At 36.7% G+C, this 17287-nt stretch overlaps 2 protein-coding genes across 2 annotated transcripts in view; both read left to right on the top strand.

The window, feature by feature from the left end:
- The window catches only part of fusl (transmembrane protein fuseless), a 362638-nt gene that overhangs the window by 196504 nt on the left and 148847 nt on the right, over window positions 1-17287 (top strand). The window lies entirely within an intron of this gene.
- Window positions 1-17287, top strand: part of LOC146000145 (cilia- and flagella-associated protein 44) — a 90790-nt gene that overhangs the window by 52175 nt on the left and 21328 nt on the right. The window contains exons 15-19 of the mRNA XM_083137486.1: window positions 4094-4274; window positions 7322-7510; window positions 8752-8946; window positions 9549-9745; window positions 15676-15919. Of these exons, the coding sequence (XP_082993612.1) occupies window positions 4094-4274; window positions 7322-7510; window positions 8752-8946; window positions 9549-9745; window positions 15676-15919 (1006 nt within the window). The remainder of the gene's footprint in view (window positions 1-4093; window positions 4275-7321; window positions 7511-8751; window positions 8947-9548; window positions 9746-15675; window positions 15920-17287) is intronic.

A 17287-nucleotide genomic window follows, 5' to 3' on the forward strand; every position in this document is an offset into this window, starting at 1 on the left:
TTGCTTTTTGGCGAAAAAAAATACTGTTGAAGCCAAGGCTTGGCTTGATAAACATTATTCGGACTCTGCACCAGGAAAATCAACCGTTGAGAAGTGGTTTGCTAAATTTAAACGAGGCAAAATGAGCATCGAAGACGATGCACGCAGTGGACGCCCCAAAGAGGCTGTTACCGACGAAAACATCAAAAAAGTCCACAAAATAATTTTAAATGATCGTAAAGTGAAGTTGATCGAGATAGCTGAGATTATTACATAGCGTTGTTGGAGCGTTTAAAGGATGAAATCACGAAAAAACGGCCCCATTTGAAGAAGAAAAAAGTGCTGTTTCATCAAGACAATGCACCGTGTCACAAATCAATGAAAACGATGGCAAAATTATATGAATTAGACTACGAATTGCTTCCCCATCCACCATATTCTCCAGATCTGGCCCCCAGTGACTTTTTCCTGTTTGCAGACCTTAAAAGAATGCTCACTGAAAAGAAATTTAGCACTGACGAAGAGGTAATCGCCGAAACTGAGGCCTATTTTGAGGCTAAAGAGAAATCGTACTACAAAAATGGCATCGAAAAATTGTATGACCGCTATAATCGTTGTATCGCCCTCGAAGGCAACTATATTGAATAATAAAATCGAATTTTGTCAAAAAAATATTTTTTACTATGTTAGCCTACAAACTTTTCAACCCAACTGTTACATGGAACTCCATTTCCACGAAAAGTGGAGTTATGCCACGTGTGCTTTGAACCCCTCATATTGAAATTTTGATACAAACATTTTAATGTACGAAGTGTGTTGGAAGTTATAATGATGATTGTCTTTAATTGTTGTTATGTTTTCATTCATGCTATCAGAGGAGCATTTGCAATCATTTCTGAAAGAGAGGTAAATTATATTGTTACTTAATTTTCATTATTCCTGTAAATGATGCACTTCAACCATGCATGAAAATACTTCTCAACATGTGCTGACCAGTTCAGGAAATGCAGCCTAAATGAAAAATTAGTTACAATTCTTTGCAATGTTTGTATTGCCATAGTTGCAGTCAGAATATTATTGCAACTGTTGTATATACTAAATAAGTTTTGCAGTTTAACTGTAGAATACATATAAAGTGGAATCTTGAGTTTACATTTCCGGGTATTACATTTTCCTGCATTATACAGGGTCAGCCTAAAAGAAATTGACAGTTTCAATGCTTTATAAATTGAAATGTTACATCAGAAAGCATGTATATATATATATATATATATAAAACTTCCGGTTCCATCTATTTCTTCTCACACCGATGATGCTATGAAATTAGCGAAAATTTTGAATTTTTCTACTGTCCGGTGAGTGTTTCCTTTTACCTTCTTTGATTTTTACTTAGCCCTTTTGGCCCTCCTTGCTTTTATCCATTATATATATTTATTTATATATATATATATATATGGTAGCTCAGTAGCTCAGTCGGTAACGCGTCTGACTACCATGCTAAAGGTCCCGGGTTCGATCCCCGGCCGGTTCAAATCCGGGAACTTTTCTAACGGTGGAAGCGGCCCCGGCGCCCACCCAGCGTCGAATAACATGGGTACCTGGGGGAAACCCTGGGGGGTAAAGGCAGTCAGGGGCATGATGCTGATCACATCACCCCCACTCACGACCGGATCAAGAAAGTGTGGGGCGTTACCCCCACACCCCTTATACGCCTTCATAGGGTGGTGTTATGCACAGGGGAACACTTTACCTTATATATATATATATATATATATATATATATATATATATATATATTAACTTACGTTTTGCGAGTATTGAGGTAACTCCTGCGAAGTTTCGGGATGCAACTGCTCCCTTCCTCAGGCTGCTCACGTTTAGGTTATGTATAAATCATAACCACGTTGAACTCTCCATAGGTACAGGATATAGGATTGGTAAAAGGTGTGTCGTTAAAAAACAGTGAAAACCTAAAACCCATTACAGGTGCACGTCAAACTACCATACCATTTTCCCAATTAGAAACTGCTCCTTGGAATGTTAAAACTTTAAAACTGTGAATAGCCACGGTCCACGTGTGCTGCAATACTCACCACACACCTTTTACCAATCCTATATCCTGAACCTATGGAGAGTTCGACGTGGTTATGATTTATACATAACCTAAACGTGAGCAGCCTGAGGAAGGGAGCAGTTGCGTCCCGAAACATCGCAGAAGTTACCTCGATACTCGCAAAACGTAAGTTAATAATATATATATATACAGGGTGTCCCACTCGTAAGGGGCCCCGGAAAAAGTGTTATAAAAATCTTAATAAAAGAGGATATGAAACCAAATTTGTACATGACATACCTTTATGGTTGAGAAATGAAGGTACAGTACAAGAAGTGCTGGAAGTGACCACCCCCCACCTGTATACACAGTTCAACACGGTGCTGCATGTTGGTGAATGTTCCCTGACCGAGTGATTTCGAAAGGATTATGGCCCCCAAGGTCACCGGACGTGACCCCTGTTTTTTTTCTGTGGGGTCACCTTAAAGGTAGTGTGTACAAGAACAAACAACGCACCATAGATGAGTTACGTGAGAACATCCACCGTGAATCCAGGCAGTCACGCCGAATACTCTGGCATTCACGAACATGCAGTGCCATGTTGAACTGTGTATACAGGTGGGGGGAGGTCACTTCCAGCACTTCTTGTAATGTACCTTCATTTCTCAACCGTCATGTACAAATTTGGTTTCATATCTTCTTTTATTAAGATTTTTATAACACTTTTTCCGGGACCCCTTACGAGTGGGACACTCTGTATATTAAATTTGTGAGTAATTCGCATGACTTTCATCATGAAGAAAGCATTTAGTACAGTTGTATAAAGAAAGTCTTCAAGTTTACGACCTCTGCTTTTTGTTTGTCTATGTGACGTGAACACATGAACACTCTTGACGTAAGTTGAGCAGTATGGCCACTAGCCAGGTGGAGAAGGCTTTCTGCATGATTGAATTTGCAAAAACAAATTCTGTTACTCTCATACAGTGTCATTTTAGAGCACGGTATGGCAAACAACCACCCACAAGGCAGTCCATCTACGATTGGAGCAATATATTTCAGGAAACTGGTAGTCTCAGCCCTATTATTAAAACTGTGTAAAACTTTCAAAGTGTCTATTTCTTTTAGGCTAACCCTGTACATTCAACCTTGATGGTCCCAAATGTAGTACAATTTTCCCGGTTGTACATTTTCCCCTCATTTTAGTTTTTTTCTGCTTGATTCCCTGAAAAATGTAAAATCGAGGTTCCACTGTATATACACAATTAGAATTGTTGCAGTTCAGATTTTCAGAATATGCCACTGGGTGCAATGGGTCCTAGGTTCGATCCCTGGTGGTAGTGTCAAAGTGTCTGTGTTGACTCAGCATCACGGGAACAGTTGGGGAGCTACTTGAAAGCAACAGTGGTGCATTATGGTCTTGAGAGCTAAAAAACAGCAGCAATGGGACAATTAGGGCTGAACCAATACTCTCACCAATTCCCACCAATACCAATACTGATACTTGAAAATATGTAATAATTAAAATTTGTTCAAAATATAGATTTATATTAGTGTTTAAGTATTACACTCAAATTTTATGGATCAATTTACCAAGATTTTGCTTTAAATATTTGAGAATTACACCATTATATTAAATTACATGTTACATAACACAAAAATTCAGTTTGTTCACATAAAACTTTTGTAAAATAAAGAAACTTTGAGTTTTGAATAATTTCCAGGACAATTAGACCTCTTGAAAGTATCTCACAGGATTTTTGCAGAGTCCAGGAAAGACCAAAATGCTGGGAAAGTATCGGTCCATATCGGTAAATAAATTCCAACCAAAACTTTCCGATACATCGACATCGATGTCAGCTCAGACCTAGACACGATATGCAGATGAAAATCTGCTTTCCAAGCCGAGACCCTCAACAGGCTGTTGAACCTTTATGGGACCTATAAGATCTCCGATTCATACAGATTTCTTCTTTTGCTGAACTACTTGTAAACAAATAGTACAGTGTTAATTGTCCTTTTGTTTCTTGGTTATATTTGCACACTCCTATTTATTTTGTGTAGGCCAACTTATGTTGACGAGATCCGAGTGCAAGTCGTGAAAAGGTCCGATGACGGAACCCTTGAGGAACAATTCATGAAGTCCTTGGAGCATGTTCTGCAGATGAAGTTAAGCTCAAAGGCCCAAAGAGCTATAAACAAGTACATCGAGAGGCAACTGAAATTGCTGAGAAGAAGGCGACGGGTGGGTATATTCAATAGTTGTTATTTTTTATAACTAACTAACTAACTCTCTAACCTTCTTAAACCCGAAGCTTCATAGCTGCAGCAACACAGGCCTTCCATCTGTCCCTATCCTGAGCAAGATCTATATACTCTTTTCCATCCCTACCGATTTCCTTTAGGTCCATCTCAACGTTGTCCCTCCATCTTCGTCTTGGCCTTCCTACAGGTCTCTTACCATCAGGTTTCCCAACAAAGAATCCTGTGAACTCCTCTTTCCTCTCCCATTTGTGCCACATGGCCTGCCCACCTAAGTCTTCTTGATTTAATTATTCTAATAATATCTGGACATGAATACAAATTATGTAGTTCTAAATTATGTAACCTTCTCCACTCACCTGTCTCCTCATCCCTTTTAGGTCCAAAGATTTTCCTAAGGATCTTATTTTCAAATACTCTCAATTTATGTTCCTCCTTCAATGTAAGGGACCAAGCCTCACACCCATACAATACTACAGGCAAAATTACGGTTTTGTATATTTTAACTTTTAGTTTCTTAGATATTAAACGAGAAGACAAAAGTTTATGAAGAGAGAAGTAACATGCATTTCCTGAATTAAGCCTACTTTTTATTCCCTCTTTAATATAATTTTCATTTGTTAATAGTACTCCTAAGTATTTGAATTTGGAAACTGGTTCAAACGAGTTGTTATCAATAATTAGATTTTGATTATTACCTAACACTTGGTTTTGACCTGTAAGCATATATTTAGTTTTCTCTTTGTTAACTTCCAAACCTATCTCTTTAGCAGTTTTGAAAAATATTTTAGCATTATTCTTAATTGTATTCACATCATCCCCCAGTAAGTCTACATCATCTGCATATGCTAACAACTGAGTCACACCATTTAATTTTAGTCCTTCGTTAGTTTCTCTTACCTTCCTAACAGCATATTCTAAGGCAAAATTAAAGAGCAATGAAGATAATGCATCTCCTTGTTTTAACCCATCATGAATTGTAAATTTGTCAGACACATTAATACCCACACGAATTTTACTCTCTGTTTCACTGGTGCATATTTTTATTATACTAACAAGCTTCTTAGGTATTCCAAACTCTACTAATATATTATATAATTTATCTCTTTTGACCGAATCATATGCTTTTTTGAAATCAATGAATAACTGATGGACATTTTGATTATATTCCCACTTTTTTTCAAGTGTCTGTCTGATGTGAGAATTTTTTTATGTACATAGAAATATTGATGGATGGATATGAAATTTTGACCAATACCAATAAAGTACCAATATAAAATTTACCGATACTGAAACCTATTTTGTACTGATCCGATATAAAATTCCAAACGGTCCTTGAACAACCCGAAGGAGCATTTAACGAACAGTGGTCCTACTCCATGTAAATGACATAATCAATTAATCAGAAAATTATTATTGTTTTTCTATAGTTGCTGACCAAGGCAGTTTATTAAAAATTAAAAACACTTTACACGTTACGTTTCTACCCTAGATCAGGGTCTTCCTCAGATGGAGAACTAAACTAAAATTATGGAATAAACAACCAAAAGGTATTTATACACATCTGGTTGTGTATTCCACCATTTTAGTTTAGTTCTCCATCTGAGGAAGACCCTGATATAGAGTAGAAACCTGACGTGTAAAATGCTTTTGATTTATAATAAACTGCCTTGGTCAGCATCTTTACTGTATTTAATGTGGAAACAAGGCTTAATCGTGTTATTATTATTTTTAATTGCATTAAGGTTTAAATGTGTGTGAATGCATATAATTTGCATATTTCACCAACAATAATTATTATCATCCATAGAGTACATGCTTCAGAGACAGATGAAGTCAAACTTGGCTATAGTTTTGAAGCGTCACACACGTAACACATATTCATTAATGGTTTTTATGCTTTCAGACTATGTCATCATACTCAAGTTTATTTCAGTTGTTAGCAGACACCACAAAGTACTTCATAATTCTATGGAATCAGTTCATTATGAATATTTTTAACCAATTCGCATGTCTAGAACCTTGCATTTTATGTGTGAAATGTCACACACGTAACGTTGGAATGTGTATTGGCTTAAATTATAATCCTGTATTGTATTACATTTTCCATACCCATGGACACCGGTCAATGGAAATAAAGATTGTTGTTATTATTATTATTGAATTGTTTTCAGTAGGGATGTGATGAAGCTGAAAATTTACCGATGCCGATGTACTCACCGATAATTTTTGGAACCGATACTGATGCCAATATTTAACCGATTCCGATACATAAGATTATTAAACAGAAATGGGATGTTATTTTGAGCATGACAAAAATAAATTTGCTGTGTACATTTCTATTGCATATCATAGATATATACATATATATTCTCAAGAGATGTGAATGTACATTTGCATCTACAAAATGTTATGTGAACCTTTAAGAAGAACATGGATTCTCAAGAGATTAAACATTAGTACCCAAGCAGTTCTTTGAAATGCAAAATGAATTCCTGTTCTGCCAGATTCAACTTCAGAAACACGAGATTTGGAAGCACTTCAGGAAGTAACCTACTTCTTCTCTTATCTCAAATCTGTTCAGCAACACTGAACACTCAATCACTGAATACTGATGCAGCAGGTATGCCCAAGTATTTTCTCAGGACTTGCTTCAGGTTTGAATATTCATTTTTGAATTTCCAATACAACAACAGATCCTGGTTCAGCAATGTACTGTTTTATTTCCGATTTTGAGTTAGGTTGATCCTTTGAATGAGAGTTTGCAATAATTGTATTACAAAAACTCTACAATAATGACGAATCATAACCAAATTTTCAATAAATCTTACAAAACTAGAATATAAAACTTATTAGAAGGTAAAACTCTAGTATAATCTGTACCGGTTTAAATATCGGATTTTTGCCGATTCCGATACCGATGCCGATGTGTCAATTTCGGCCGATTTTCATACATCTGCAATCGGCTTCGGCACATCCCTAGTTTTCAGTTTAAGCTTGAGTGTTTATGCATGCATTACTTACTTGCAGTGGGAAGATTTCTATTTCGAGAGACCCGACCCTAATAAAATAGACCCTGGGGACATGGACACGTTCAAGGATGCCGAGGCAACGATCGGAGATTACAAGCTGAAAACAGATCCCAACTACAAAGTTCCCAAAGACAAGAGAGTCAGCACGGAGATGAAGTACAGCGAGCTTCTTGATACAAAAATCAAGGTACATTCTATTGTTATTCATCAGCATCAGTAAAAATGCAAGATCTTGGAAATGAAGGGGGCACATGGGAGGCACACAGAGGATTTTTGAGGAAATTTATTCAATAACGTGTTTATTGACTTTCCATTTATTGTTATTAACACTGACTCATTTCAATTCAAATGATGTATTCTTTGTGAATTTGTATACAGAGGTGCCCACGGGGGATAATGGTGCAGACCATACAGTCAAAATTTTTTAGGGAATTTTTTTCCTTAGAATAATATAAAATTCACCATATATATAATTTTGTAAAATATATGTAAAGAATGTTTATACCTTGGCACCATGATGCAATATGTGTGATGAGAAGGGGAAAATCAGAATATATTTAATTGGTAATTCATTTACTTTAGCTGCTTCCAAGTCAGTTTTGCTACTAGGTGCACCATATTTAATATGTTAGATGAAGAAAAGGAAGAATTTAGGAGGGGCAGATCATGTAAAGTGTTCACTAAGGCTAAAAAAGTGATTTTCAGGAAAAGGATAGTGGTTAAATACTTTATGAGGTTTATGACACGATCTGGAGGGGAGGTGGGGGGGGGGGAGGCATGGGCATTCCTGCTTGGATACTTTGTGCTTTTGAAGTTTATCACCAATTCATAAGCTAATGTAGAATATGTCTGTGGTAATGATTAGGGCTTTGTGGGAGAGATTTTTTTTTGTTGTTGGGGTGGGAAATAAAAAATATCCAAATGCTCATGACATGAAATATTTTCCATTTCCAAACATGCTCAAGATTTTTCAATGTCAGGAAATCATGAAGAATTCCCTGACATGGTGAAAAACTAGAATTCTGCAAATTATTTCTGTCTGAAGTTATGTTTTCTCATTTCTGGAATGAGAACTGGAATTTTGAAGAAATTCTGCTGGTAAGAAAACTTTGAGATAATACGTGACCATTTGAAATTTCCTATGAACGCTACTAAATTATAATATAGCATAAAAATATAATTAGTAAGATTGAATTCACTCATTGTTTCATATTTTTATAATATTATGATCATTTTGCTATTTTTCGTGTTGCTTTGTCGGGATTTTGAACAACAGAGCAAGAAATAACAATAAATCTTACAGATATTTTCATAATTTTGAGGAATTCATTGAGATAATAATAAGGTTTTCTTTTAACAAATTTCCTTTCAATGTGCATAAAAGAAGTTGTCATGTGATTTATAATCTCATATTTTAATGTTTTTTAGATTTTTAATAAGAAAGAAGAATTTAATGCTGAGATTTATAGGCTGAGAGAATTGAAGAAGAGAATAATTAAAGAAATAACAGAGTTGCATTTACGACTGAAACGTGTTCATAAAGAATTAGCAGAAGAAGATATTTTAAACCCTCCAGACATTCCAGTTCTACATCCTTTGGAAACTCCAGAAAAAGAGCTTGAGGTAATTTTTTGTTATCTGGTATTTTTATGTTTCTGTCTCATAATTCCTGTCAGTCAATTTATCAAATTTCTACTCATCGCATCAATATGAACTGATTTCTGATTGTCGTTGATAATTTAGTAATTTAGGATACAAAGCTTTTCAAATTTAAAAGTATGGTTTGGCAAGCATAAAAAAGAATTCAAAAGAGGTATGGTTGTCTCACTACACGTTGAAAATCCTTTCATTGACACCTGGCCAACTTGTGGTATTTGGAAGAGCACAATCATATGAATGTGTGGAGTGAGAGGTGGTACTGTAGCATTTCATTGTAAGAGGAGCAGAAAGGATTGAGTGAAGCCGTGGGAAACTTCTTGTCATCTGATTCGTGAGTAACAGTGCAGTGTGGTTAAATTAAATTAACCACACTTAATGTGAATAAAGTGGACTAAAAAGTCAAACCTCATGATCAATTACATGTGGAGGTAGTGCCCCACACATTCATGATGTCGGCTATTTGCAGAGGAGATCAGCACCATGCTCTGGCCACCTTCAACCCCCCCCCCCCCCCCCGAGTTGCTAGAAAATTTAGTATTGAGCATGTTATTTTATTCTTACTACAGATTACAGATGAACAATTAGATCGCATTAAAGAGCAAATTCTTGAAGTTAGACCACCGAGGGAAGAGGTTGATGCAGTGCCGAAAGAAGACCCTGGGCCGTTTGATGAGGAGTACGAGGTCCTGATAGCGAACGTGTCAGATTCGGATCCTACACTGACAAAATGGGAGAAGGAAATTCGGTCTATGAGAATGATAAGGTACGTGTTTAAGAAGATTGATTGATTGAATTAGATTATCTTTTTTTTGCTTTTCTGACACTTTTGGCTAACTGCAATAATGATGATGAAGGGATGAAATTGATAAAGAGCGTTACGGCTCTGTAACAAATATGACTTTGAATGATTGAAGTGTTAGTATATTACATAATTGTTTGATTTGATTTCAAATTAAAATTTTGGAAGCGTCAGCGCTTAGGCTATTTTGCTCCCATCACATGATACGGGGGCCAGCCCCTTACCATTACAAATAACAACTCTAACGTTGCATAACTAAAAAATTTAAAATGTTCTGACTTCTGTTAAAAGCTGAGGCTGTAAAGGGGCACTCAGCACACATAAGGACAAAAGAACAGGACAACACAAACAAAATTATACTGGCCATGGGGCCAGTCGCCAGAGCCTCGTTAGTCTTCAGTCCAGGGTGTACTACGTGGAAGTGAGGTTGACATTTGGGTGTACTATGTGGAAGGTCACCCCTTACACCCCTACATAATTGTTGTTCCGCGAATCAGCGCTCAATGGTAAGGAAGTAATTAACCTGAATGTAATTAACTTTAGGGCTGCAATTTATAAATTATCTATATTCTTCTTAAAGGTTCGCATAACCACTTTTTGTAGATGCAAAATAATCTAACAGTTATTTTTAGTTGTTTTTATTTTATTTTATCTGCGATGTTTTGTTCTGGTTTCCCAGAACATTTTCAAGCTACACTAAGATATACATACAACAACACAACCTCGACTAGTCACTCTACACTTCTAAGGAATGAATACCTTGTGTTCTTATTTCCTCCTAGGTAAATTGGTTTTTCCACCTTGCAGGTGTCATAGCGGGCTGTTCCTCCCCCTCCCCTCTATCCTGTAACCTACCCTTCTTGTCTTCCCTCCGCTCCTCCTTCTGGTGGCACTGACCTTCCCTTTCTCCTTTAACTGATCTGGTAAGGTGAAATCTTCCATTTTTGTGCAGAAAATTGAAGGTGGCTCTGGAAACTTAACCAACTTGCTTTTCACATGCTTGTTTATCAGTTCCACCCATTTCGTTCCAATTTCCCCTTCGGTTTTGTTCATTTTCTCTCCCCTTTTTATGCATATGTGCTTTGCCTCTGCCACTTTTCTCTAGATTTCAGTTTCCATCTTCTCCTTCATTTGTACTTTCTTAGTCCAGTGCCCATATGCAGCTCGGGCCTTAGGAATTTTGCCACCCCATGCAATTTTACTTCTTGCTGCCCCCACCCCAAAATAGGTACAAGGAAAACGTAATGTATGAACAACTAAGCTTGTTATCCATGGAAATTTCACATGGTATAACCAATTTTTAACATAATAAAATGAAAGAATACATAATGTGAGAAGGTAAGTTAGTCATAAAAAAAATTATATAATGATTATATTTAAGTCTAATAAAAATAAAATATCTGTTCCATTTACTCTCCATAGTTTCTGCCGAAGTGCAGAACTATCAACACTCCTGTTTTGATTCATGACTATTTAATTTATACTGTACATAATTATGTACATTTTCCAGAACGTCGTACATGAAGTAACATATCTTAACTTCATCACTATTTACAATAAAGTATGCATGTACAATTATGTACGCCTCGTAAACCATGATTTCTTCATGATTACACTATTCACTTTGTACCTTTCCCCCTTAAGTTAGAAAGCTTACAAATGAACTTTTCTAGCTTTTCTATTTGCAAAGTCGCGAATAACAGAACCATAGTCTAATTTTTAACCAATTTCATGTTCAATTGAGATCATGGCATCAACGGTTTCGAATTCTTCGGCTTTCATTACATCCCTTTGCCTCAAGTTTCAGAAATTTGTGCAAAGCTCCACTGAGTTTTTATATATTGCACTCTTTTTGTTGTTTGCGTTTACGATATTCTGCACCCGAGAGTTTCCTTTTATCAGACATACCTTAGTTTACAATTACAAATGCAACAAATAATTTATAAATCTCTTATGACGACTTGACAAGCCAGTTGTTTTAATGACAGCACAAATACACAAGTCTCTCAATACATTGTCAGACTCAAACGCGCACACGTTCTCACACATGACATACACTAACTACACTATCGTTACACCGTCAAGGTCGTAAATGAGGTGCAACCAGCAACGACAAAAACAGCAGATATTCGTACATACTATTGCATCTTGAAGTGCATATACATGTGCGAACCAATCCGTTCCCCGAACCACTTGTGAACCATGTGTTCTCACCATTGGGACGTGATTTGCAGTGCCGGGTAAACTGCTTGTGAACCATTTGTGGCGATCCATCTCCTGTCGGTTCTTCTGATGAACACAAAGGCGTTTGTAGTTCACACTGGGATGGCATCGTGCGTAGTTCGTTGCTTTTGATCTGTTCGTGAATCTCCAGATTTTCTAATGGTTTTGTTGCAGTTTTTGATGTAATTATGGAGTGGTCATACGAAAATGCACTAAAACTTATTGGTATTTATGAAACCAAATCTTTACTCTGGGATCCTAAACATAAGAACCATTTAAAAAAAAAAAAAAAAATAGGATGCCTGGAGGGAAATAAGTAGGTGCTGAGATGAATATTTGTGCGGACAAATGTGACTTCAAATTCATCATAAGCTCCATACCAGTGTGCTTCTTATACAGGTTGGTGTGCCTCCAATGTCGTTGTTTCCTCTTCTTCTTGCACAAACTAGCCATCACTAAATCTGCACCACTCATCACCAAAATCGCATACTTTTCCTCACGTGAAGACATGATGACAAGATGAACACTGAAAAAATGATTGCCAGTGGTTCGCGGTTTCCCATGGATTGCTGTAAGAATAATTTAAGCGAACGGTTCACAAGCGTTTCGTTAACGGTTCAGTTTGCACATGTATACGCACCTTTGCGCGATTCGGCAATACCTATCATCACCACCTTTAGCGATCAACACGTCAAAGAACAATGCAGCTCTATTACCGACTACCGAATGCGACACGTCAGTTCACTCAAACCTCGATAACAGGGGGCGGGGGTAGAGGACTGGCGCACGATCAAACAATAGATAGCGTTGTAACTTGGCACCACACACGCACAGTAGACGATGCTTACCATTTTCACAGACAAGACAATAATAGCTGCTTTTGTAAGAGGACAACTGATATAAACTTTCGGCACCGTTTTCTTTCGCAGTTACTCTTTGCTTTTCTTTTCCGTTTCTGCTTTATACTTCATGGATTTAATTTGAATTTTCTCTTCCCAAAGAAGACCAAACTGCCTCAAATAATGCAGCTTCCATTTTTTATACATCCAGCCCCCCCCTTCCTTGAGCTTGCCGCCTCTTGCAAATGCACGTGCTGCACGTACGGTAGAGCCGGCCCTCCCCATATGTCAACATATGCTCACTCATTGCTGTTCTTAGATCTTCCTCTTTAATGTCTCTCCTTTGTTCTTTAATTCTCTCGTTGATGCTTCTCCCAGTCTCTCCTATGTATTTGCTTGTACATCCACACATTCTACTTCATATACCCCTGCCGCTGCCAATTTATCACTCTCCTTTGTATTCATTAAACCATTTCTCGATGCTCTTTGGTGGCTCGAAGGCTGCTCTTAGTCCATACTTTGCATAGATGTGTCTTTTTCACACTCACATACTTCTTCTCTTCCTGTCCATTCTTATTTTCTTCTTGTTTTTCTTTATTGTTTGTCTCTTTTTCATTTTCTTCTCTGTTCTTCTTATAATGTGAATTATATCTCTTGCTTTGTATCCATTTTCCTGTGCAGCCTCTATTATCCACTTCATTTCTCTGTCATAACTTACTTTGTTGTTGCATAATCTCGTTGCCCTCCATACAAAATTCTCCCAAATGTTTTTGGTTCTCCTTTCATGTGCAGATTCCTTGTGGATATACTTTCTCCCAGCTAACTTTTTATGGTACACCCCAGTTTCAAGTCCTCTTCCTTTTACTTCAATGGTTATATCTAAATATTTAATCTTTCCATTGTCCATTTCCTTCATGACCTTCGTTCAATAATCTAAACATTTCTTCTGTTGTTTTTTTGCTTTTGGCTATGAAAATCACATCATCCACGTATCTCTTGAACAGTATCACCTCATTTTTCACGGTTTCCATTGTTCTCTTCTCTATCCATACATACATTGGCTAACAAACATGATAGGGGGTTCCCCATAGCTAATCCTTCCTTCTGTTTAAATACTTCTCCTCCAAAACAAAACACACTATGACTTATGCACACATCTGCCCATCCTATTATGTTCCATATTGTTAGTTCTTCCACCTTTGCTTCACGTAACCATTTTCCGAGGGAATCCAAAGCAATTTCTTTTGGAACACTGGGGTACAATTCTTTTATGTCAAAACTTACTAGATCATAATTTTCATCGCATTCTATCGTTTTCAAAATATTGGTTACTTCTTCGGAATTCTCTATTGCAAATTCTGTTTCCTTCCTGAGGTCTGTTATTGTTCTCACACACTTTTTGGCTAATTTGTATGCTGGATGGTTGTAGGACAAACAGGAAGAAAAATGGCAATAAGATGGCACGAACACGATTTGGACATGATAAATCTAAACCCAAGAACAGATTTGTCAGCTCACATCATTGAAGAGAAGCATTTGATTAAAAAGAGAAGGATTTTAAAAAGATTGATGGGAAACATAGAGTTGAATGTCTGGGAAGCTTCGTTTATTGCAGAAGAACACTGGAATAAATTAAATAATGAAAATGGTAACATAGATCCAGTATGGAGTTTTCTTTTTCACAAATGGAGTAAACCACCATCTTTAAAATTTAATGTGACAGAAAACATCAAGAGACTTTGTGAAAACAATGATGACTTTGAATTACCTGATGATATTTGGGATTCATAATTTTAAATAACAAAAAATAATGTGATCAAATTTTTTTTATCTGAAATAAAAATAAAACAGACTGCTTCTTTTCACAGTTAAGTTGCTATCTTACAACAATGTAACATTGACAACATCCATTATATAACGGATTCTTTTTGTTTAAAAAATTGCTAACCATTGTTATAACTGTATCTCTAGTCAAAATGAAAATAAATGTCTGATGAAGGGAGCGTGTGTTCTCCTGAAATGTCACAACAAAAAACTGTTTTTTTTATGCTTGTAATAACCGTAAACTACAGGAAAATAATTCTACAATGCAAACAATGCGTACTTACAAGAAAAACAATGGGTTTCATTGGAATATTCTCTTTGTGTGTATTTGGAAGTCCAAATACTACTGGGATGGCCACTTTTTCCATGTTTAGTCTCTTTTTCTCTTCCTCATTAATTATCCAACTGGTATCTATGGTTTCATGTACTCGTCTTATTATAGCATTTAGTGGGTCAACTTTGACTTTTTCAAAATCATCTTTATTGAAACACTGTCTCATTTTCTTCTCATATTCTTCTTTCTTCATTATTACCATCTTGTTCTCTTTGTCTGCTTTCATGATCACGATTTTCCTTTCCTTCATCCATTTTTTTATTTTCTTCACATACATATTTATGTTCTCATGTGGTGTGTTTTTTTTTCTCTCTTGTGCTGAATCCATTTTTTAAGATCTAGTGCAAAGTACTGTGGCATATTCTTATATGATGGCACATTTCTACATATTTATCTGTATTTTTTTTCTTTCTTTCTATTTTGGCTATTTTACATTACATTCCTACTTCTTGGATTAATCGTGACAGTGACGGTTTCCACAAAATACTGAGTAACACTTCGCAGAGTTTTATTTTATAATATTGACCTCAATGAGAATATTAAAATAGCTGTCATTATTTCCACACACAATACTGGTGCCAAAATTATGATAATTTGTCCCAATGCTATTTGACTACTTTTTCTTTTTTTTCTGCAAACTCACATTCAAAATGGTGTCTTTTTTAACCTGACAGGAAAAAATATGAACAAGACCAAATTATAAAATCTATGGAGGATCTAATAAAGCTCTATGATTCAGAACTGGAGAAGCTGTTCAACAAAAAGTTTCAGTGTGATGTGGACGTAATATTCATGCAATTATTTTTGATAACTCTGAACGAAGAGCTGGCAATCATAAAAGAGTTTGAAGCCCATGAGACATTGTTGACGAATAGGGTCAACGACAAAACAGTGGAAAAACAAATAATGATTAATAAGGTAAAGTATCTAGTATTTTAGTACTTTCTAGCAACAATTATGCTTGCAAGTGCTACAATATTGTGTTAATATAAACTTGTTGTAATATACAGGGTGGTCCAGAAAGATGTTACCATTTATTTGGGGTAAGGGACCTGCAAGAGCTTCGTCATTGAATCACCAATGTGATACAGTCCGTGCCTGTCGCTATGTGTCACAGAATAATCGAGAGCACGATTGAATGGATGCATGCATGGGCGTCGGTAGGGGGGTCGAACCGTTTGGTAGACCCCCTGGAAATTTCCATCATCTTTTTTCAATTTGTGGCAATTTATAAACAAAGTACTTTATTTCATCTCATTTTGCGTCATTGTTTAAAAATGGTCTTGAGATATCGAATTTGGTACGAAACTTTCATAATTTGCAACACTGAAACTCTCTTAAATTGTAACTTTTACACGTTCTGAAGCACAGACTAGAAATTATGCTTATACTACTGCATTTGCTTCTGCTGCTGTTACTACTACTAATATAAAATAATATATAGCAATAACAAAAATATAATAAAAACTAAAAAAAAAGTGTAAAGTGTTCCCCTGTGCATAGCACCATGCCATGAAGGCGTATAGGGGGTGTGGGGGTAACGCCCCACACTATCTTGATCCGGTCGTGAGTGGGGGGAGATGTGATCAGCATCATGCCCCTGACCGCCTTTACCCCCCAGGGTTTCCCCCAGGTACCCATGTTATTCGATGCTGGGTGGATGCCGGGGCCGCTTCCACCGTTAGAAAATTTCCCGGATTTGAACCGGCCGGGGATCGAACCCGGGAGCTTTAGCATGGTAGTCAGACGCGTTACCGACTGAGCCACCGCGGCCATCAATAATAATATAATAATAATAATAATAATTTAAAATACCGATAATGCGATAATTGTAAAAATGAACCCTCCTTGACAAACTTCTGCATATGCCACTGGTCTGTATCACAATATTTTTGAGGGGAGGGGTGTATCCTTGACATCTTCAATTCGACCCCCCCCTCCCCCAGGAAAATTTCTGGCGATGCCCATGGATGCAAGTGTGCATCGAGAACAGTGGAGCCCAGGGTGAAGGTGTTCACTGATTGAAGGATGTAGCTGAGCCAAAACACCAAAAACATCAAAAATTGTATTTTACAAAGCAAACATAATGTCCAACATAATGACAAAATAAACATAATAACTCAACCTCCCATAAAAGTGGTAACATCTTTTTGGACCACCCTGTATTATATTTATTTTGAAAGAGAATGAAGAATGAATTATACAGAGTGTTTCACTCGCTCTTGGCCCCTGATTTTTGCTTATAAAAATGAGACTATTGGTAAAAATGTAATAAAATTTGCTACA

This window comes from Lepisma saccharinum, chromosome 16 (genome assembly GCF_977018435.1).
Source record: "Lepisma saccharinum chromosome 16, izLepSacc3.1, whole genome shotgun sequence".
In the NCBI taxonomy this organism is placed as follows: Eukaryota; Metazoa; Arthropoda; class Insecta; order Zygentoma; family Lepismatidae; genus Lepisma; species Lepisma saccharinum.